Source organism: Quercus suber, unplaced genomic scaffold (assembly GCF_002906115.3).
Source record: "Quercus suber isolate HL8 unplaced genomic scaffold, Cork oak 2.0 scaffold_275, whole genome shotgun sequence".
Classification (NCBI taxonomy): Eukaryota; Viridiplantae; Streptophyta; class Magnoliopsida; order Fagales; family Fagaceae; genus Quercus; species Quercus suber.
The window spans coordinates 601,076-623,376 of record NW_027069731.1 but is presented as its reverse complement, the minus strand read 5'-3'; the positions used below and the strand labels follow the sequence as shown (position 1 = coordinate 623,376).

At 33.1% G+C, this 22,301-nt stretch overlaps 1 protein-coding gene across 2 annotated transcripts; it reads left to right on the top strand.

Moving 5' to 3' along the window:
• Positions 1-3,728: 3,728 nt before the first annotated feature.
• On the top strand, positions 3,729-10,205 carry LOC111983206 (sphingosine-1-phosphate lyase). 2 transcript variants are annotated; one of them, XM_024014871.2, is made up of 15 exons: positions 3,729-4,107; positions 4,189-4,234; positions 5,014-5,165; positions 5,280-5,339; positions 6,565-6,789; positions 6,880-7,021; positions 7,260-7,310; positions 7,499-7,590; positions 7,692-7,818; positions 8,119-8,134; positions 8,716-8,823; positions 8,934-8,988; positions 9,202-9,348; positions 9,725-9,803; positions 9,927-10,205. In XM_024014871.2, exons 1-15 carry the CDS (start codon positions 3,905-3,907, stop codon positions 10,047-10,049), a joined length of 1,626 nt encoding a protein of 541 aa, XP_023870639.1. In that variant the 5' UTR covers positions 3,729-3,904; the 3' UTR covers positions 10,050-10,205. The 2 variants fall into 2 exon arrangements, with proteins under 2 accessions (XP_023870639.1, XP_023870641.1); XM_024014873.2 differs by lacking the exons at positions 3,729-4,107; positions 4,189-4,234 and having other exon boundaries at positions 5,063-5,158.
• Positions 10,206-22,301: the final 12,096 nt, after the last annotated feature.

The following is a 22,301-nucleotide window of genomic DNA, read 5'->3' as shown; positions in this document are numbered from 1 at the left end:
ATTTTTCCCAAAAGAAGCCTTAGTAGGAACCCCAAAATAGACCACTTTTCCCCCCACCACCAAACCACACCCTCTAAGACCATTAACTTCGAGCTCACCTCTCCTGTATTGGTTGGGTATAGGTAGGTGGTGCTCTGGCCCTTGTACGCAAGCTCCACTACCCTCTACATCTATCTTCTTTTGCTCTCACCCTATTTTTGACGTTCTTGCCATGTCTCATTTTGATATGTGTCTCTTATGTCTGTGCTTATCCTCCGTGGCATGAAGGGCGTGGGCTTTCAGGCTGGTACTGCCTTCTCTTATTTCCCCACAAGCTTGGACATTGCCTTGGCAAAAGCCCTTGTCCATCCAGCCCGCTGGGCTTTTGCTCCTATTACTTCTTTTCTTACCATGCCCATGGGCCTACTAGTTGCCATTCCTGCCATGTTGGCCCATTGGGCTAATTACCTCTTTCCTTGGGCTTTCACGACCCATTTACTTTACTTTTATCTCTTGTTATGCCTATGGGTCTGTTGGCTGTCATTCTTGCCATGTTGGCCCATTGGGCTTATTACCTCTTTTCTTGAGCTTACTCAACCCATTTACTTTGCTTTTACCTTTTGTTGTGCCAATGGGCTTGTTAGTTGTAATTCCTGCCATGTTGCCCATTGGGGTAATTACCTCTTTCCTTAGGCTTCCATCCATTTACTTTACTTTTACCTCTTGTTGTGCCTATAGGTCTGTTGGCTGTCATTCTTGCCAGGTTGGCTCATTGGGCTTATTTCCTGTTTCCTTTTCCTTTCCCTTTCATATTTCCCTATTGTTGGGCTTCTTTTGCTGTTGGTCTCCTTGCCAAAAATGAGCCCCAACACTTGTCGTATTGTGTATGTTACTATTATTTATTGTGAGTGTTTAATTACTTATCAGATTGTCTATAGAGAACAATCGTTACTAATTTACAACAGTATTGGTCACCTTCCTTAAATTTTACCATCCTCTAGTTGGTCATTGGTGAGTATATGTTACTCATCATTTATTGTGAGTGTTTAATTACTTGTCGTGTCGTGTCAGGTTGTCTATTGAGAACAACCATTACTAATTTATAACAATATTGGTCACCTTAAATTTTATTATCCTCTAGTAAAATGTGAAAATAAAATATTCATTTTTGTGGATTCAACTTCTATTCTAAAATATAAAATTTTAAGAATACACATGGGCAAAACATACTTGACGGATTCCAAAATTCCAACTACCCTTTTATTTTTTTTCAATAAAATGTATTAAGTGACTAAAAAGCTATGAAAATATCAAATGAGTAATTTTCGTACCATATAAAAAGTCACAATTTTTTACCACAACTATCCTACTTGGTAAATTATAATTAGTTGCTTGTCAATTTCACATGAACCTACCACTCACAGTCTACCACATGGATAGTTATGACAAAAATTGTGGTTGTTTATGTGGTGCTAAATTTTTTGATGTGAAACAGAGTCTTATAGCCTTCCAATTAGATTCTTTAAAAAAAAAAAAAAAGTCTTCCATTTATGTTGCCTATCGTTTGATTTAATTGGTCCGTTTGGATACAACTTATTTTTGCTGAAATTGAAAACACTGTAGCAAAATAATTTTTAAATGTGTGAATAGTGCCATGGGACTCATTTTTAATATTTTTTTCCTAATAAAGTGGTTGTGGGTCCCATGAACAGTGCATGAATAGTAACTTTGTCTCTTGCATAGTGTAATCACGTGCATGAACAGTGCCTGTTACTATTCATAAGCGCTAAAAAAATAAATAAATAAGGAGAAAACGCAAAATGTGCAAACGCACAAACACAAACACGGATCCAAACCACACCAAAGAACATGAATTGGAGTTTGTATGTAACTACAAAAATTGCATCAACGCAACAAGACGATGTGTCGTTTTTTTTTAACATCGTTCGTCTTATACTACATAATCATCAAAATCTCAGCTAAAACAAAACAACATTAGAGTTACAATATAGTATCATACAATAGTAACGTTCTGTTTGTTTCGATGGAAAATATTGTATAAAGATAGTTTTCCCTATTTTTCAGTTTTTGGTAGCATTATAAAAAAATGAGTTAAAGGAAAACTATCCTTAGTCAACCACATGGATAGTTATGACAAAAATTGTGGTGGTTAATGTGGTGCTAAAATTTTTTATGTGAAACAGAGTCCTATAGCCTTCCAATTAGATTCTTTAAAAAAGAAAAGTCTTCCATTTATGTTGCCTGTCGTTTGATTTAAAGAACACAAATTGGACTTTGTACGTAATTACAAAAATTGCATCAACGCAACAAGACGATGCGTTGTTTTTTTAACATCATTCGTCTTATACTACATAATCATCAAAAACTCACCTGAAACAAAACAACGTTAGAGTTACAATGTAGTACTATACAATAGTAACGCTCTATTTGTTTCGATGGAAAATATTGTATAAAGATAGCTTTTCCTATTTTCCAGTGTTTGGTAGCATTATAAAAAATGAGTTAAAGGAAAACTATCTTTAGTCAATCACATGGATAGTTATGACAAAAATTGTGGTTGTTAGTTAATGTGGTGCTAAAATTTTTGATGTGAAACAGAGTCCTGCCTTCCAATTAGATTCTTTAAAAAAAAAAAATTTCCTCCATTTATGCTGCCTGTCGTTTGATTTAAAGGGCACGAATTGGACTATGCCTGGGTTTGGATTCCGCGTTAAGCTGCGGTGCATTTCTGAACCTGCGTTTTCTCTCCCTCTTTTTTTTTTTTTTTTTGCCGCACTTGTTGACTTTGGGGGACAAAATACACTGTGCGTGTACTGTTCACGCATTGTTCACACAATATTTAATATTAAAAGTGGGTCCCACAATACTATTTACACATTTAAAAATTATTTTGTTACAGTGTTTTCAGCAACAATAAGTTTTTAACAACTTTCAGCAACAATAAGTGCTATCCAAATGGACCCATATGTAACTACAAAAACTGCATCAACGCAACAAGACGACGTGTCGTTTTTTTTAACATTGTTTGTCTTATACTACATAATCATAAAAACTCAACTGAAACAAAACAACATTAGAGTTACAATATAGTACTATCCAATAATAACGCTCTATTTGTTTCGATGAAAAATATTGTATACAAATAGTTTTCTATATTTTTTAGTGTTTGGTAACATTATAAAGAATGAGTTAAAGAAAAACTATCTTTTAGTCAACATAAAAAGTATGACTTATTTTTAGAGATGGGTTTCTACTAATTTTTTGGGAAAAAATAACTCTATCTCACAGTAAGCTAAATAAAAGAAGTTAAGAAATTATTTTTTAAGTTATTTAAATTGCTACCAAACATAAGAAAATAATATGCTTTTATAGAAAATACTTTTCAAAAAATTACTCATTTTTAAGAAAACATCATCATCGAAACAAACAGAGCCACAATAGTAATAGTAATAGTAATAAAGAAGTTTTAATATCACATAAATTGCTACAACTTTTGATTGGTTGCCTATCACTTTTATGACTCATCACTTTTTTTCCACCTTTCACCTACTGTCACATAAACAATTGCTAACAAGTTGATTCATTTTATGTTTTTCTAGAATTTTTCATAGTAATATTGTAATAATATAACGAAGTCAATGAAAATAACCAGACCACTCGACATTAAGAAAGCTCAGGACTCCTCAACACACCAACCACACCAACAGATCTCAACCTTCGCCGAAATCGAAGTGCATAACTTGCACGCGACAAATAAATATAAATAAACAAACAAACAAATAAAAGTAAAACCTCAATTATCAATGGCGTACATACTCATCATCAACTCTCAATACACAGTATCATAGACAAGAGTATTCATACATATCCTTCTTTCATTCTTTCTTGTTCTTCATCATTGGCTATGGATTCTTCATCTTTGAAATCATTTCTGATTAGTTTCAGAGCTTCCGCGAACTCATTCTTATCCCAATACGAGCCTCTGGCTCTGCTCCTCGCTCCTCTCCCTGCCTTCTTCGTAGCTTGCACGCTTCATTCGTTTCTCACTCTTCTTCACCAACAAGGCCTCAAGGCCACCTTATTAGGCTTCTTCATGACTCTCATCAAGTATATTTTTTACTTTTCATTCACTATCAAAATTATTGGGATTTATTAAATTTTTAATTCGAAAAAGAAAATATTGTACAGGTTGGTTCCTGGTGTCAAGAATTACATCGATGCCGAGAAACAGAAGGTCAGAATATTATTTATGAGAATTTATTCTCTCTCTCTCTCTCTCTTTCTATTTTTATTTTTAATTTTCAGTTTTGATTAATTAATTAATTTAAGTGTGTCATCGTGTGTTTATTTGATTCGTGTTCTTTGTTTGTTTATGTAAATGAAAATTACACAAATTGTTATTCTGCAATAAATGAAATAAGCTCGAATATGAGGAAGTTTGCTAGATGAGCATTCAATGCTGGGACAAAGTTTCTCTCCGGAGAGAAACCTATAAGCTCATCCTATATCTCACCGGAATTTTAAATATCTAACCGTTAGATTTAACATGTCAAATTTTATTTAAATCAGATGGTGTTTATTATTAAATTAATAAACTTATTTTTTGTACAATTACAAAAATTTGAAATTTAAACAATAGATGACATAGTTATTAATCTTTGATCTTCTTAAAATTTTACAAGCATAGAAGATATAATAAGAACATATAATTCAACGGTTAGATTTTCAAAATTTATACTCAATAATTGGAGAGAAACCTTTTCCTCAATGCTGTTTGTTTAAATGTTTTTTTTTATCAGTAGCTATTTTTAAGTTGTGTGTGTTAGTAGGGCCTGGAGGACTGGATCCAAATCCGACGGTCTGAACTATTTTTCTTTTTCCTTGATCAATGAGCATCGATCTCCTGAGTGTTTTGAATCAATATAGTACTTATTTATTTACTTTAATGGAAAATTTAAATAAAATTGAATGCTTTTGTGGATGTCATGGACTCATGGTTGGTTGAATGAGCAGGTTGTGGATAAGTTACAGTCTGGTGGTAAATCGAAGCGAGCGGCTTGGAGGACGGAGTTGCCAAGGGCAGGGTTAGGAGTTGGAGTCATAGAGAAAATGAAAGATGAGAAAAGAAACGACGTGGCTTGGCAAGGAAAATGTTCTGGTACAGTGTATGTTAGTTACCATTGTCATGGACTTTTTGTATTTGTTCTTTTACATAAAAATATCAAATTAGATTTCTGGTTTCTGCAGTTGTGCTTCACAAGTTATGGGTTCTTTTGCAGGTACATTGGAGGAAATGAATCTGAAGGTCATTTTTCTGTAATTAACGAGGCATGTTCAATGTTAGTAAGATGTTGTACATAACAGTACATAACCCCCCCCCCCCCCTCTCTCTTTCTATATGTTTTAAGATGTTGTACATAACAGTACATACCCCCCCCCCCCCCCCTCTCTCTTTCTATATGTTCAGTTTTTAATGCTCACTCCCAAATGTAATATGTGCTGTATTTGTGGTGGCCCATAAACAAGTCCTTATAGGTTACAAACTACCCCAGACAATGTAATAATGATACATAATAATTGCAAACAAGGGTGGAGGTAAACTTAGAGAGTCTGCACTAGGTGTAATATCTAAAGCTTGTTGCTTATCCTTTGCCAACTGAGTGACTTCTCTACTGGCAGTCATGCCAGTGTCTTCTTTAGATTAACCCATACCAAGAATTGGTTTCTACTCAAATGTCAAGCACAATACAACTGTCAGACTCTATAGTTTATATGTACTCTGTGTTTTTACCTTAAATATGTGTGCTGGATGGAAGAAAGTTCCAGGTTTTTTATAATTTTTTTTTAATATTTATTTTTAAGATTGAAGAAAGATCCAAACAGCTCTTCACTGAATGCTTGTTTCTGTGAAAGTGGCTTCCTTGTTTGCACAAGGGAAATGCAGTTTCTTAAAGGCTTGGGCATGCAGATTTCTTAAGCAACATAAACTAAATCTTATATTTTAGCATCATATAATCCTTTCAGTAAGCATAAACGGCTTAGCCCGCCAGAAGTGAATGCTCAGGGGTGAATTCTCCTGAATCACCTGGCAATGGATTTTGGTATGTGGGATTAGTTGCTTTTAGGTCTAGAGGCAAGTTCAGAGGGCTCTTCTTTAGACAGGTTCCCTACACTATCAAAAAGAAAAGAAAAGAAAAAAGTATAATCCTGTCTATACCCTCTTCTGAAACATTAGAAAATGTTGTGAATTTTAACCAAAAATCACTTTGTAGTTTCTGCTTCAAAATACTCATTCTGTGATATAAAATATAAATTAAATAGTTTGGATGATAAAACTAAAAATTGACTTCTTTTGAACCTTTAATTTAATCAGGACTGTCATTTAAGTTGACACTTTCCTGGTTATGTGTGCCCAATATGTGTTCAATGGTGCTTTTCTTTTCCTCACAGTTAGGATTCCATATGCTTTGCAATGATGAATCCAATAAGATCATTTCCTTTCCACACCATTTTGTGCACACGCCCTTTATCTCTCATCATTACTTGGTTTGATTTGCTTTTCAGGTTTGCACACACCAATCCCTTGCATTTGGATGTATTCCAGAGTGTAGTACGATTTGAAGCAGAAGTAGTTGCAATGACAGCTGCACTACTTGGCAGTCAAGAGAAGGGTTCAGGAGGACAAATATGTGGCAACATGACATCAGGTGGAACAGAAAGCATACTATTAGCTGTGAAATCATCACGGGACTACATGAAAACTAAGAAGGGAATTACAAAACCTGAAATGTATTAATAACGTTCCAATTCTTTGGTTATTTGCTAGTTTACTCTTGATTTGGAAGTTATTTATGTGTGTGATTTTCTTACCAAGCACAGGATAATACCTGAATCTGCACACTCAGCATATGACAAGGCTGCACAATATTTTAACATCAAGCTGTGGCGTGTCCCTGTGAATAAAGAATTTCAAGCAGATGTCAAAGCTATTAGGCAACGTATTAACAGAAACACCATTTTGGTATGACACTTCTAGACTATATTCTGATTTTACTTTGTTAGTCTTGCTTATTTCTTCTTAAGTCCATGATGGTGCTTTTTTTAAATCAAAGTGACGCCCACCCCGCTCCCTCTTCCCCAAAGAAAAAGGCCCAAAATACAAAATTTCTTGGTGTACTCTCTTTTGTGGCTGAGTAGGCTTTTTCCAACTTAAATTTACATTTGCGACTTGAACCAACCAGAATTTTTTCATCTTGCAGATTGTTGGATCTGCGCCTGGGTTTCCTCATGGCATCATTGACCCTATTGAGGTATGTATTTTTCTTTATCAGTAATGATGAGAAAAGCATGTGACCTTAACTTGTTCATGTAAATTTATTGGTGAGGTCTTTCAAAATCCAATGAGTGTGTGTGTAGCTAACTAGTAACAAAAATTATTGTCTCTTTTAAATTTTGGATTTCTAAATACTTGAACAAATTTTGGAAATTTATTTCATAGGATCTTGGTGAATTAGCTACTAGCTTCGGAATTTGTCTCCATGTTGACCTTTGTCTTGGTGGCTTTGTACTACCTTTTGCTCGTAAACTTGGGTATGGCAGGCTGTTTCTATTTTTATTAGCTCAGTCTATCTTTTGATGGTTGCTTGTTCTTCTTTCACCTTTATTTATTTATTTAAAACCCTAAATTTCAGGTACCCAATCCCACCTTTCAATTTTACTGTTAAAGGAGTGACCTCAATATCAGTCGATGTGCATAAATACGGGTTGGCTCCCAAAGGAACAAGTGTAGTGCTGTATAAAAATCATGATATCAGAAAGGTAATCAATCATTTGTTTAGACAACTGTATTTTGCATCTTGAACAGGAAGCAGACAGAGAGTTCTGTTGCTCATTTTTCCATTTCAAAATTTTCAAATTCCAAATTATTTGCCTTAATTTTTATCTATTTTCCTAGTATGTATGTGTGTGTATATATATTTTATTTTATTACATTTGTATAGTTCAAAAATTTACTGTCACTTTTTTTTGTACTTCTTGATTTTGAATCTTTTTAATATGCTTTTCTTTCATGGCATCTTGGTCGGTGGAAATGCTGGCTTTTTCACTTCTTTCCAACAGCACCAGTTTGTTGCTGGTAAGTTCAAATTCTTTTATTCAAAAAACAAAATTAGTCTTGTAAGTCAAGTCTTCACGTATATATACTTTTTCTTTTTCCTCTTTTCTCTTTGGGGGACTTTCAACAAGTCTGTGTCGAAATGGTCCCATGGATGCGTAATGATTTGATCAAAATCACACTGGATGAATGCTCTTGGCTTGCATGACAATATGGAAAGAATTTGTGAACATTATACACTATAGTGGTGTCTCCATCATTTGAATATAAATCATAGACAACATGCATTACTAAAGCATGATTATAATTTTCCATGATATTTGCATGATTATTTAAGTATTATATGCAAATTTAATAACTATTTATAGCAATTTTATTGCTTAAAAAATGTGGGCAATTTTGTGCATTTCATAAGCAAAAGCCATTGTGGAGATTGAAGCAGGTCTTAGCATAATTGATGTTTTTCAAAGAGAGTATTGTACCAAGCAAAACATGTTCTACTTGGTTGGCGGAATTAATTTATAAAATCCTGTACAACTGCCCTTACTAATTTATTTGGTAATGAACTGTTGTTCCCACTTTTGATTTTATCCATGCTGCAGTTACTGAGTGGTCAGGAGGGTTGTACGTATCTCCCACGATTGCTGGGAGCAGGCCTGGTGGTTTGATTGCTGGGGCCTGGGCAGCAATGATGTCTTTGGGGGAAGAAGGTGAGAGAATGCAACACCTGAAGCTATGAGGTGTTTGCTTTCTAACATTGCTAACTGAAATATGCCGAAGGCTTGGCTTGTGTGCTGATTATTGTTCCAAAATTCTATAGGGTACTTGGAGAACACGAAAAAGATCATGGAAGTATCAAAGAGGCTACAAAAGGGGTATATTTCTTTCTTTCTTCTTCCTTATAACAACTGGGGGAGGGGATTTGATTTTGAACCCTAGTTCTTCCCATGAGTAGACCAGACAGTACCACATAGCCATGAGGCTCTTGGCAGGGTTATCTGATATTTTCAACTCTGTTTCTCCCTCTTCAGTTTTGAAGGAGGGAGGTATTGTTCTGACTTTGAAAGTAACAGCCTTTTTATGTACAGGATAGAGGAAATTCCAGAGTTGTTTATTATTGGAAGGCCAGACATGACGATTGTGGCATTTGGATCTAATGTTGTGGATATATTTGAAGTTAATGATATAATGTCATCCAAAGGCTGGCATTTGAATGCACTGCAAAGACCCAACAGGTAGCATTTGTATATCAACTTTTTTAACACAAGAAAAGATAAAACTGAAGCATATATTTTGTGAAATAGTCTTATGGCAGCTTGCCCCCTCCCTTCTTGAGTTTTTTCTCCACTGGGGGAAAATGTTCAATTCTAATGACAAGTCAGTGCTCAACTTACTGATATAGGGTGTAAAAATAATTTTCTTTTGAATTTGAATTTTTGGACGATTCTAATGGGTGGATCATTTCTTTTAGTGGCTACACTGAATGTCTTTTACTCTATATTGGTCTTTTCATGACCTAAAACTTTACAGTTATATGGTAAATACATTTTCTTAGCTTGGAGTTGGTCTGTTTCTAAATACTGAAATCTGTATTACTTTGTGCTGAATCAGCATTCACATGTGTCTGACTCTTCAACATGTACCAATTGTTGAGGAATTCCTAAGGGATTTGGTGGAATCTGTGAAGACTGTAAGTTGTTCTTACCTATGAAATACTTAACCTTCTGTCATTTTGATCAGAGCCCATTATTGAGTATTGAATTCATTTAGTTTTTACTGCTTGTGTAATGGCATAAACATGTACTGATCTCAGGTAGAAGAAAATCCGGGTCCAATAAGTGGAGGGCTAGCTCCGGTATATGGCGCTGCAGGGAAAATGCCAGATAGAGGCATGATCCAGGAATTGTTGGTCAATTATATGGATGGTACATGCTAGTAGCCTTCCCTGGGATTGGTTCTGTTTGTTTCTCTAAGTTTTGATTTGTACAAGAATTATTTGGCTAAATTGTAAAATAAAAGATAATGATAAGAATAGTTTAAACTTTCTCCAATTTATCCAAAACATAATAATAATTGTATAAACTTTCTCCAATTGATATCTTTCACTTTTACAGGGTTTCTTTCTTTGAATGTTTGTTCAAGTTGTGTGCAGCATCCTGCATTTTTGTATAATGCTTCAAGACATCTGCTATGTTATGATCACTTTAGCATTTGTGAAGAAAATTTCCTGGAAGTGCTAGGGTCCGGATTTCAAAATTTCCTACTGAGTGGTAAAAAAAATAAAAAGAGTAATAAATAATAAATAAATCAAATCCAAATCAAATCAAATCAAATAGAGGGAAATTTAGAGAGGGAGGGATTGGGTTGGCCACGGGCCAAGCCAGATTGTTCGTGTACAGTATGTGATCCAAATTTGAGCTCAAGTAGAGACCCAGACTGAATGACGTCCTTTCTCAAAAAAGAAGAAGAATGACTTCGACTTAAAAAAAATATCCTTTATATGAGAGATTCGTAACATGTATTTTAAATTATAGAACTCTGCAAAACTTAAATGACCCCCAATCCAAATAAAGAAAGCACAACTCTTATACCAATTTGTTCAGATATAAAATGTCTTGATACCTGGGCGTCTCCACTGATGGTGGATTTATGTGAAATAGAAATAGAAGAAACGATCATACAGGAACACAAAAATTTATATGGTTTGTCTTTAGGCTTGTGTCTATGAGCGACATTGAGGAGAAACTTCACTAAGAATATAGGGAGATAACAAATGTGTCACAAAAGATGCTCACAAAACTCAAACCTCAAATACATCCGAAGAGCTCCCTCTCATCTCAACTAGTACACCAAAAGAATTTCTTATTCTTTAAATATGGTGTGCAAAAGGCCAAATTTGTGTGTGTACTCTTGAGAAACTAAGGCTGCACATATTAGGAGCAAGATTAACTGGTGTTGTGGTTACGTTTGCCGCACATAACAAAAACGAAAGACCTAGTTAGCTACTTTAAGTCCTAGTATTTCTATGATTTGGTCAACTATGTGGACCAAATCAACCACCAAGGCACTTATCTAACATTAGCAAATCATCTCTGATAGTTAAGATTAGGGTTGTAAATGAATCAAGTCGTTCATGACTTGATTCAATAAAAAGCTCATTCATATTTATTTGTTTATTAATAAGTCAAGTTTAAGCCTTAGTTGTAGGCTTATATAATTAATAAGCCAAACCCAAGCAAAAAAAATTGTTCATGAATAAACTCATGAACATTAGTGCTTGATACAAAACAAGCTGGACTTAGACTTGTTTATAGACTTGGTAATAAGTTTGACATGAGCTTCACAAAAAAAACCAAACTGCTAGTGATAGGTTTGTAAATTATTATTATTATTATTATTATTATTATTGCGATGCATGGAAACTCATAAGTATTGTTATTTAAAATATTAGATAAAATTAACAGTTTAACAAAAACATAATTATAATCCTAGATTTTTTTTTTTTTTTTTTTTTTTCTTCCAATTGTGGCTAATCAATAGGCTTTATCAGTGAAACAATGAATAAATTTTTTTATACTATTTGATTTAATAATATTACATAAAAGGTTAACGAAAATCTCTTAATATATTAACATAACATTGTTTATATAATAATTAGAAAGATCATTGTAGGAACATGGTTTTACGGAGCCTAAACCCAAAAAAAATTGGGCCATAGGCAAAGAAAAGCCCATTATAGGCTGGCTTGCTTTAAGACTAAGCCATCAAAAAATAACCAAACCTTGGACCACGAACCAGACATAGTGCCACCGTAGATTTGAGGATGAACTCATTGAGGACTACATTCAAAGTCAAGATCCATGTCAGGCTAATAAAGACAAGTCACCTTCTAAGCTTCCGAGGAAGAATTCTAGAAGATGTGAGATTGTTTGAGAAAGCTTGCAGAAGTTTCAATGAAAGCCACCTACTTGGCATAATCGCATTTAATGCTGAAAGACTAACCTGAACAATGCAAGAAGCCCAAAGGTCTCCATAGTCCATACCTGATGAAAATGAGGATGGAAGAGCTTGATGGGACAGAAAATTATCCAGCCACGTAAGGACAGCACATCTTGGAGAAGCAAGATGGGCAAATATAAGGGAGGATAAGGGCAAAACGAGGGACACACAAAAAAGATTAGAGAAAACTCTAGAGAGAATTGTATAGAGAGAGGGGATTCCTGGAACATTTTAGTGGTCTTGTTCTTGAGATAAACTTTGTAACACTCTTCAGAAACTTAATTAATATACCTTGTTTACGTGGTTTTTATGTAAATGATTGGCATTTTTATTCAAAACTCTCACTGTGAATTACTATTAGCCCATAATACAAATTAGTTGTGACCTTAACCTTGTTCCTAACTTGAGTTTTGGCCCGTACAATTATTATATAAAATTTTAGACTATACGATATACAAAATTTTAATATTACAATATTTATATCAATCTTAAGGTGAAGGAAAGAAAATTAAATTATAGTAAAATTTATTTGATAATGAGATACAAATTATTGGGAAAATGAAACATCTAAAAAAATGTTTTCCTTTAAATGTAGTGTTGATTTTTACCATGTATTTCAGTAGTAAGTTTCAATGATTATATATAAAACAATATGTAACCATTTTTTAGGAAGTTGCACTTGTATAAAACGGAGATAAAACTTTTTATTTGAAACATGAAAGGAAAATGTTGTATAATTTAAGGATGAACATAAAAAATTATAGCCCAAATATTGGATACAAAATTTTTGACACAACTATTAAAAACTTTCATATACATAGTGAATTCCACAATCATGCAAATATGAATAAACATTTGGATCACAATTGGACAAAAGTTATATGAAATAATAAATAAATAAATATCACCCACTAATTGATTGTCCAAAAAAAAAAATCACCCACTAATCAAAATACTAAAATAAAATATATTTGCATTAACATCAAAATAATAACAACAATTTTTAAACAAATATTTTTCCAAAAATATAGTTCAATCTTGAATTTCATATTAAAAAAATTATTTCTAATGTCCACTGTTTATAATCCCAACCTACAACTATAAAGGTTAGACATTTTTGTAGTTGTACTCTAATTATGTAATATATTATAGATCCAATTTAAAACACTATTATTATTTTCGTATGTATTCTAATAAGTATTATTGTTTACTAAAAAAAATTGCAATACGTAACGTGAAAAATATTAAAACAAATCAAAGATAAGGTTAGAGTTTAATAGTAAAATGTGTGTGTGTGTGTGTGTGTGTGTGAGAGAGAGAGAGAGAGAGAGAGAGAGAGAGAGAGAGAGAGAGAGAGAGAGAGAGAGAGAGAGAGAGAGAGAGAGAGAGAGAGCTCTAATAGGGGAAAAAATGCAATTGTAAAGCAAATTTCTCTTTGAAATTCCTAAGCTTAGTGGTTATAACAGGGATAAAGAGAGAACATATTTATATCTAAAAATATAGAGGGGAAGAGGGAAATAAAACTTATTCTCTAAAAAAGAGGGGATGGGGAGGATGAAAGGTTGGGAAAGAGGATGAAACATTATATATGTAGATAATTGAAATAAATGTATTTGGAATTGCTAAAATAATGATGTGATATAAAAGCAAAACTCTTCCTATAAATACCCAAAACAAATATATATAATTATATATACCACACACACACATACATACACCATTGTGTCAAAAAAGAAACATAAAAAATTAAAAGTTAAGAGAATACTGTATACATTTTATTATTATATTTATACAATTTTAATTTCATGTGTTGAAAAAGAGAAAAAAAATCAAATGACTTCTAGGCTTCTTTTCTAATTGTGATGTATTTACTTATGGTTCCAAAATAAGTTTAAAAAAGAAATCTCAATAGATAATATCTAATAGATGATTAGATTACACATATATTACTCAATTAAAGTATTTTTTTAGAACAAAATACTTGAATAGCTTTTGGAAGGGAAATAAATAGGCAAATGACAAATTAAGAATTAGTGGTCATAAATAAGAACAAAATGTGAACTTAAATACCATACTAAAAAAGACATTTATTTCATTCAAAATTTTTAATTATATGCCATGTGTTTAGTATTATGGCAAACATATTGACATGTACAAATGATTTTGGACATGTAGCATCGATTGTCCATATTATACCAATTAAATATAGGAAGTTGCCATGTATCATTGTAATATGCTTTGAAAATGAATAAGTGTCATCATAGTATGCATCCATTAGTTTTGGGATTCAACTTTTATATTATATTAGATAATGAATTTAAAATGTGAAACATTCATCATGAAGGATTATTTTCATAAATAAAACTCTTCATTGTAAAGCTTCAGTACAATCAACAATTGGAAATTACTAATGCTCAAAACTTACATAAAATTATATAAAACAGTTTGCATAGAGTAGTAGAACTAGAAAAAGGTAAATAATAAACTTACGTAAGAATCAAAGAACAAAACCTGTATCGGAAGATTCGGAACTGCTATGGCAAGTTCTGCAACTATGTCTTTCACACTAGAAGAAGCACTCAATTGGTTGATATAATAACCAATAACAAACCTTGCAAAACCATCAACAAAAAAGACATTTTAGATTGTGAAGTACAAGACTTTGCAGCGTGCATTTATTTGCCTCCAAATACGAGAAATATACCCCTTTAATCTTGAAAATAGCATCATAGTTGGTGGAACGGCATATAGAGCTAAATTCAAACTTGGACTTGGAAGGTAACCTGTTACCAGTTGGCTCATATATTTCCTGCATCAAGGCACATAATAAATTTATTTGCAAATTAGCACTATTTGCAAATTAGTACTATGCCCATGCGATGCATAAGTTAATCAAAATCATTTATAAACTAAACAATGATAAAAGAAGATACATTTATTTAAATTACACAGAAAACATATTGTGTAAGCCTGAGTTTATTATTTGATACTTTAATTTGGTAAATTAAGTTGTAAATGGAATTAAGCTACTCTAGACTGTTAAAATTTTGATACTTAAGTTGTAATTGGAATTAAACTTTTTCATACATTGCTACAATCTAGATAGTTTAAGCTAGAAAACTATTTAAAATTCAAAATTTAAGCTTGAGGCTAGTAAGTAAATGGGATGGATGATTAATAACTTCATCTAATTAATATCTATGCAGTTTAAACAAAAGCATTTATATCTTTTACAAGCAAATGTGAACCACATGAGGGAATTAAGTAAGACTACCTATTTGGTAATAACATGTATACGTATATTTACCAGAATGATAAATTGTCAGGTTATCTCTTAAATTCAATTCCCAAAGAAAATCATAGTTGGTCTTATATTCTCAAACAACTAGGTTATCCCATACTGATGCACTAGAAGAAAAAAATAACATTTTTATTCGGATATAAGAATCTGTTTATTTTATTAAGAATTTATATCCAACTGTATTCTTCCAATAAAGAATGCATTGACTTGTCAAAAAAAAAAAAAAAATACAATATCCTTAGATTCTCACATATAAAATTCATGAATCAAATGTGTTATTCAACACTTGTCCATGTAACACCATGCAGATGAAATGAGCCGCAGTGTGTTATTCCAGCTGTGGTAGGTCTTAGTTTGATATTTTTTTTTTTTTTTTTTTTACATTCACAACATTTTTATAACAAATTTTAAAAGAAAAATTATTACTGGTTTTCAAATTATGCATTAAAGAAAACAAACAAAAAGACAACACAAGAAAATTGTGTGTGAAACTGTGAATTTTGGCTCACCCAATTGATTATACTAAAAAAGAAGTTTAAGAATACAACAAAATATCACAACATTTTCACAATACCTTCATTTTTAGGATCCGAATAGATATTTTTTTTATTTTATTTGAGAGAAATACTACATCTATAACATTTTTAGAACAATTTCTAAATGACAAGTTGTTATTGGTTTTAAACTAAGTCCACTACTGATATCACTTTTTTAACCATAAAAAATTCATTGCCAAATAAAATTTGTTGTGAAATTATTGTGAAAATGTTGTGGATATAGCATTACTCCTTAAACTTTAAAATCAACCAATCTTTTCCTTAATATTTGGAAAACAGCAAATATGTCATGTTATTATTCTCTTAGTTTAACTGTAATGAAAACTTATGATTCTTAAAGTATTTATTGTGTAATATCTAAAATTCTCCTACTAAATTTAACATTCCAAAAATTTTCTTCACGTATTTTGAGTTTTAGATTGTAGTAATTCTCAGTCTCTTATTTTATTATTTTATTTTGACCGTTAAAAAATTGACACTTCAATAATTGTGAAAATATTGTAAAAATGTGTTGTCTTAGTGTAACTGTGTATGCACATATAAATATTTAAAAAAAAAAAAAAAAAAGACAAAAAGAGCACAAGCAAAATTGGACGTATTGTGAAAAAAAGAAAAAGAAAAAAGAGGCCAATGAACAATATAGATTGTCAAATAATTGTGAAAATATTGTAAGAATTTAATAAGTCAGTGTAGTTATATATGCACATTTAAATAATAAATATTTAAAAGAAATAAAAGAAAAGACAAAAAAGCAAAAAAAAAAAAAAAAACCGACGAAAAAAAAACAAAGAAAGGCCGATGAATAGAGCGGGTTGAACAAACCAAACGCACTGTAGCAAATTACTGTTTGCGCATTCGCGCTTTTTATATATAGGAAAAAAAATCGTTTATTTTATATAACGTGCTTAAACTTATTCATACCTATAGTTTTGGAGGGAATTTTGAAGCCCATTGGGCCTAGCCTCCACGTTTTCTTTGCTTTTATAATTATTTAAAAAAAAAAAAAACTGTGTTGGAAATTCAATACTTTTTTTGAAAAGAAAACCTTTTCCAGTAGGTTGTTTGCACAAGTATTTACAAAGGAAAATCTTTTATTTAAAAGTTGAAGCACACTACAATATTTTTTTTGATAATTTGACAATTGGATTGGAAGAGAGAGGATTTGAATTTTGGCCTTCCTAGTTGAGCTCCGAGGCTTGCGAAGAGATAGTAGAAATTCTTGAAGTGAAGATAACGAGCTTGAATAGTTGACGACTTTGCTTGCATACCTGAGAAACTGACAATCCATCTCAAAGACTGACGAGCTCACTTGACGGTTGTCAATGAAAGGAAAAGAAACGATTAGAAGGCATTGACGGACAGCAAGGTTGACGGGGTCAGCACGACTTGTTCTACACGCATAAGTGTATAAGGAAATATCTTGCGCCCCACGCTTAACTCAAATCAGGAAGACTCCTACAAGGAAAGGATTCCACAAGATATGCGAAATAGTCTTTCTCCTACAAAGAAACATCTTCTTAACCAAGGCATGGATGTCAACCCTACACTACTATAAAAACCCTGAGATCCTCACAAACAAAGGTACGCATAATTCATCCCAGCTTTGATACTCTAGAGTTGTGAAAAAGTTCTCTAACTTAACCTTCAAAGGGCCTTTTGCTGGTACCACATTGGTACTCTCCTCAGGTTTTCTCTGTTGTTGTCTTGCAGGCATTATTTCGAGCACGTGAGTATTGTGTAGTTTATTGATGATTTTCGGCATCATCAGTTGGCGCAGTTTGTGGGAAATTGCGATCTGTAAGCCATACTGTCACCTCTCGGATAAAGAGTTGCATGGTGCTTACTCGCTCGATGGCAACCATCAACGACGTTCAAGGAGACGAACCACACACGACCGCCCTCGAGAGACAGGTTCAAACTCTTGCCGCCGCCGTGAAGTGCCTTACTAAATAGAGCCACGACTTGGAAGAACAGTTGCACTAAAAGAATGTAGACCTTAATACTCAGGAGGAAGATTAAGAAGGCACCAGAGCTAAGAGAAGGAACCAGGAAGGGCCGGAAGGAAACAATGCCCTAAGTAGGCTAGAACAACAAGACACGAGCTGACCATTCGTCATTGATACAATTCCACCCCACATAGTCGCCGAGATGCAGATGATAAAGGAGCGGATGGACTTCATGATGAACGCCCTTAGAGGACAGGTGTTTAGCGACCTCAATGACTTGGTCCATCGAACTGATTCGCCATTCACAGCGTCCGTCACTTCATTCCCCTTCCACCAAAGTTTCGTATGCCATAGGTGGAAAATTATGATGGATCCAAGAACCCCTTAGACCACATGAAGTCTTTCAAGACCCTGATGCACCTACAAGGGGACTAGACAAGATCATGTGCAAGACCTTCCTCACCATACTGAAGGGATTTAGGAATTGGTTCAGCAAGCTGATGCCCAACTCCATCGAGGGACACGAAGTCTACTACATGTCTGATGAACATTAAGTAGCGGGAGGACGAGATGCTGAGATCCTACATTACTCGCTTTAACAAAGAGGCTTTCTCGATCGATGAAGCTGACGACAAGTTACTCATGGCTACCTTCACTAACGGATTGCAGAAGGGTAAGTTCCTGTTTTACCTATATAAGAACGACCCAAAGACTATATTAGATGTACTTTACAGGGCAACCAAGTATATGAACGCAGAAGACGCATTATTGGCCCAAGAGAGAAGCCCAAGAAAAGGGAAAGACATGAAAATGTACGGTCGGATAAGGGGGTGAAAGATGGCTAGGATTGGAGAATGGCGGGAGGACAGACGCTCCAAGCCCCCGTAGGAAAGTTCACGAACTTCACCCCACTGACTACCCTAATCGACCAAGTTTTGATGCAGATCAAGGACAAAGGAGCCTTGACTTTTCCCGGTAAGTTAAAGGGAAATCCTAACAAGAGGTTTAGAAACAAGTATTGCCGCTTCCACCGTGATCATGGCCATGACACAACTGACAGTTACGACTTAAAACAGCAAATTAAAGCCTTCAACAAAAAAAGGGTAGACCCACCTCTAGAGCAGACTCCCAGACGGGAGAATGAGCGTCCTAGGCCGCCCATAGGAGATATAAGAATGATTGTAGGGGGCACGATGGCTACTAGGTTGTCCAAAAGGCCCGTAAGACTTACCTCAAGATGGTTCAGAATGTCCAGTTGATGGGTTTCGTACCAAAGATGGTGTGGATGGACAACCCCATCATCGAATTCTCGGAAGAAGATGACTAACGTCTTCACCACCCACATGATGATGCACTTGTCTTCAACATACGAGTAAAGGTTTTTTTTTTTTTTTTTAATAACATGTTTGTTTTTCCTTGTCTTTATTTTCTTTGTTTTTTTTCCTAGCTACTCTAATGATGGAAAGCTAGTCAAGTAGACCAATGCCATTATATTGGCTTTTTCCTAAACTTTCTTCATTTCATTTTCATTTTTCCTTATGCAAAGTTAACTACGGATTACCTATCATATCATTGCTAATGCCGACATCAGCACAGACTAAAGTTCCAAGGTATAAGTTTGTTTGTTTGTTTTTTTTTAATAGAAAATGTTCAAGTTAAAAGGGCCTATTAATAGGTGTTCTTAGAGTATTTATTAAAAGATAATTTTAAAAAAAAATTTGTATCATTTTTATGAAAAATATAAAAAGATGTTAAGAGGGCATCTGTTAATATTTTCCGAAGGTGAAAATAGAATAGAGAATGTTCAATGAAGTTGTGATTATCGCTAATTGCGGGATAATAATGATTTTAGGATGACATTACAATGGGGATTATGATGATATTAATGACGACAATGAAGGCTAATGGCGATTATGATGATATATAATTATGAACTGCTGAATCTAAGTTTTACAAAATTGAACAAATGAACCCTGATCATTCTTTGTGGTATGCCAAACCATTATTAGGAACATTCCCATATATATTTCCCAGTTTCAAATGATGAGTTCCGGCAAGATCTCCAAAGTAAATCATCCCCACCAAACACACTTTTTGGATAATTATTATCTTCATAATTTCAAATGCGTTTTGGGCCATTACAACTTCAAAACCGTATCTAGTGATTAGTGGCCAGTTTAAACGATTACAATTAAACTTAGTCAATGACCATGTAGATAAGGAAAGGCCATTAACGTTAATCAACAACCCTTTAACAATTATTATGACGTTCCATTTCGAATCATTGTAACTTGATGATGGTTATGAATGATGATGATTGGGAGGATAAAGACATCAAAAACCATAAACGGTAGGGATTCAATGACAAGGAGAAATGGATTACCAGACATTACCATGGCAGGAAGATCCAGATTGATAAGTTAGCATGCGGATATGCTAGCTCCAAGGCACCTAAAAAGATATAATTATTTATGTAAGGGAAAAGTTAATGGATTCACTAAGGGTATAGGTTTAGAAATTATTTTTAGAAACATTTTATAGAAAAAGAAAAGAAGTAACTAATTTTTTTTTTCATAGCTTTTTATATTTTCCCATGAAAGTGGTATTAATTTTTTTAAATGGTCCATTAACAAATACTCTAAGGACACCCGTTAACCAAATTCTTTATATAATTTGATATATGGGAGAGAGGGAATTTAAACTCTAAACGTCACTTGAAAACACTAGAAAGTACCATTTAAACTACAAGGCTTTTAACACTAGCTAGCTACCTTCTAACTGTACAAGAAAGTATAAATGCCCTGAAAGGCATGTCTTTGAAGGGAGTAGAGGGTATAAGGGAGAATGAAAGGGGAGGATTGAAGAAAATATACATGAAATTCTCAGATCTATGAGATGCAAAAATAGAGAAAAATATGTGCCAAAGAAAACAATCACAAAATATAATATTTACATGGTTAGACAATATAATTACATTCATAGAGTTGCGTAGATTTCACTATTTACATGGAAAAATAAAGATGCAGCAATAAAAAAAAATTTCATCTCAAATCAACACACCAAACCCTAATCTAAAACAATCGTATTTCTATCTTGCACAAAGAATTCATAATGGATTTGGATGAGTAAATAAAATCCCCCATGCCCTTTTCTCTTCCCTTTAAAAGACATTCAAATAGGGTAAATAAAACACCCCAACCTTATCCCTTTTCTCTTACTCCACTCCCCTCCAAATCCATCCAAATACACCCTAAGAGAATAAAACCCCTAAAACCTACAAAATAGAAAAATTGCCTAATAACTTTCAAAATGACAAAAATACTCTCAAAATCTCCAAAATGACTAAAATACCACAATAACCTTCAAAATAATAGAAAGACACTTCAAAATGACCAAAATGCCCTTAAAAACCTCTTAAATGACAGAAATACTACAAAACATTTTAAATGACCAAAATACTCCCTAAAAGGCACCAAAATGACATAATACCCTAAAATCTCCAGAATGATCCAAATACCATCAAAAACTCCAAAAATACCCCTAAAAACCTTTAAAATGAATAAATACTCCCGAAAATCTCTAAATTAAATAACCAAAATACCTAAGAACTCTTAAATAGATAACTCCCCCTCTTCCTAAATCTCCAGAATGATCAAAATACTTTCAAAACTTCCAAAATGACTAAAATAACATTGAAACTTCCAAAATGACTCAAATACCTTCAAGATCTCAAAATATAATTGAAACACTCCAAAAACCAACAAAATAACAAAAATATCCCCCAAAAATGAATGATTAAATACCTCCCAAACTCTCCAAATTGACCACAATATACCTCAAAACTTTAGAAATCATCCCAAATATTTAAAAGTTTCACAAACCTAACTTACAACTAGTTTTTTTTTTTTTTTTGGAATTAAAAATTAATAATTTGATAGTAGTTTTTTTTTTCTTTTACTTTTATTAAGCTTCATTGATAGTTTTTATTAATTTTTTTAGTAATTTATCGGGTTTCACTTTCATTGTGCTTATTTGTACAATTTTCAATAGTTTTATTTTTATTTAGCTTATTTTTAAGTTAAATTTTGTTGATCTATATTAATGTTTTAAGATGATGAATTAAAAGTTGTTATTTAATATCTACACAAATAAAGGAAAATTTGTGATTTTTTGTACGAACTAAAAGTTGGAAAATATTTTTTAGAACACTTTCAAGAATACAACCAAAACATAGAAAATAATTAAGTATTTTTAGAATGTTTCCAATAGAAAAGGTTTTATGCCAAAACAAACAAAGCCTTAATTCAATTTTGCTTCTCTCTTTTCTCTATTCATTAAATGAGGTTAATACTGATAATTATTAACAATTGAACTTTTATATTCTT

Excerpts from the sequence above, each read along its gene's own strand:
- LOC111983206 (XM_024014871.2), top strand. The coding sequence starts at position 3,905 with ATGGATTCTTCATCTTTGAAATCATTTCTGATTAGTTTCAGAGCTTCC. Across the intron at positions 7,591-7,691 it reads CCTTTTGCTCGTAAACTTGG|GTACCCAATCCCACCTTTCA; the intron begins GTATGGCAGGCT and ends CCTAAATTTCAG. Across the intron at positions 8,824-8,933 it reads GATGTCTTTGGGGGAAGAAG|GGTACTTGGAGAACACGAAA; the intron begins GTGAGAGAATGC and ends AAAATTCTATAG.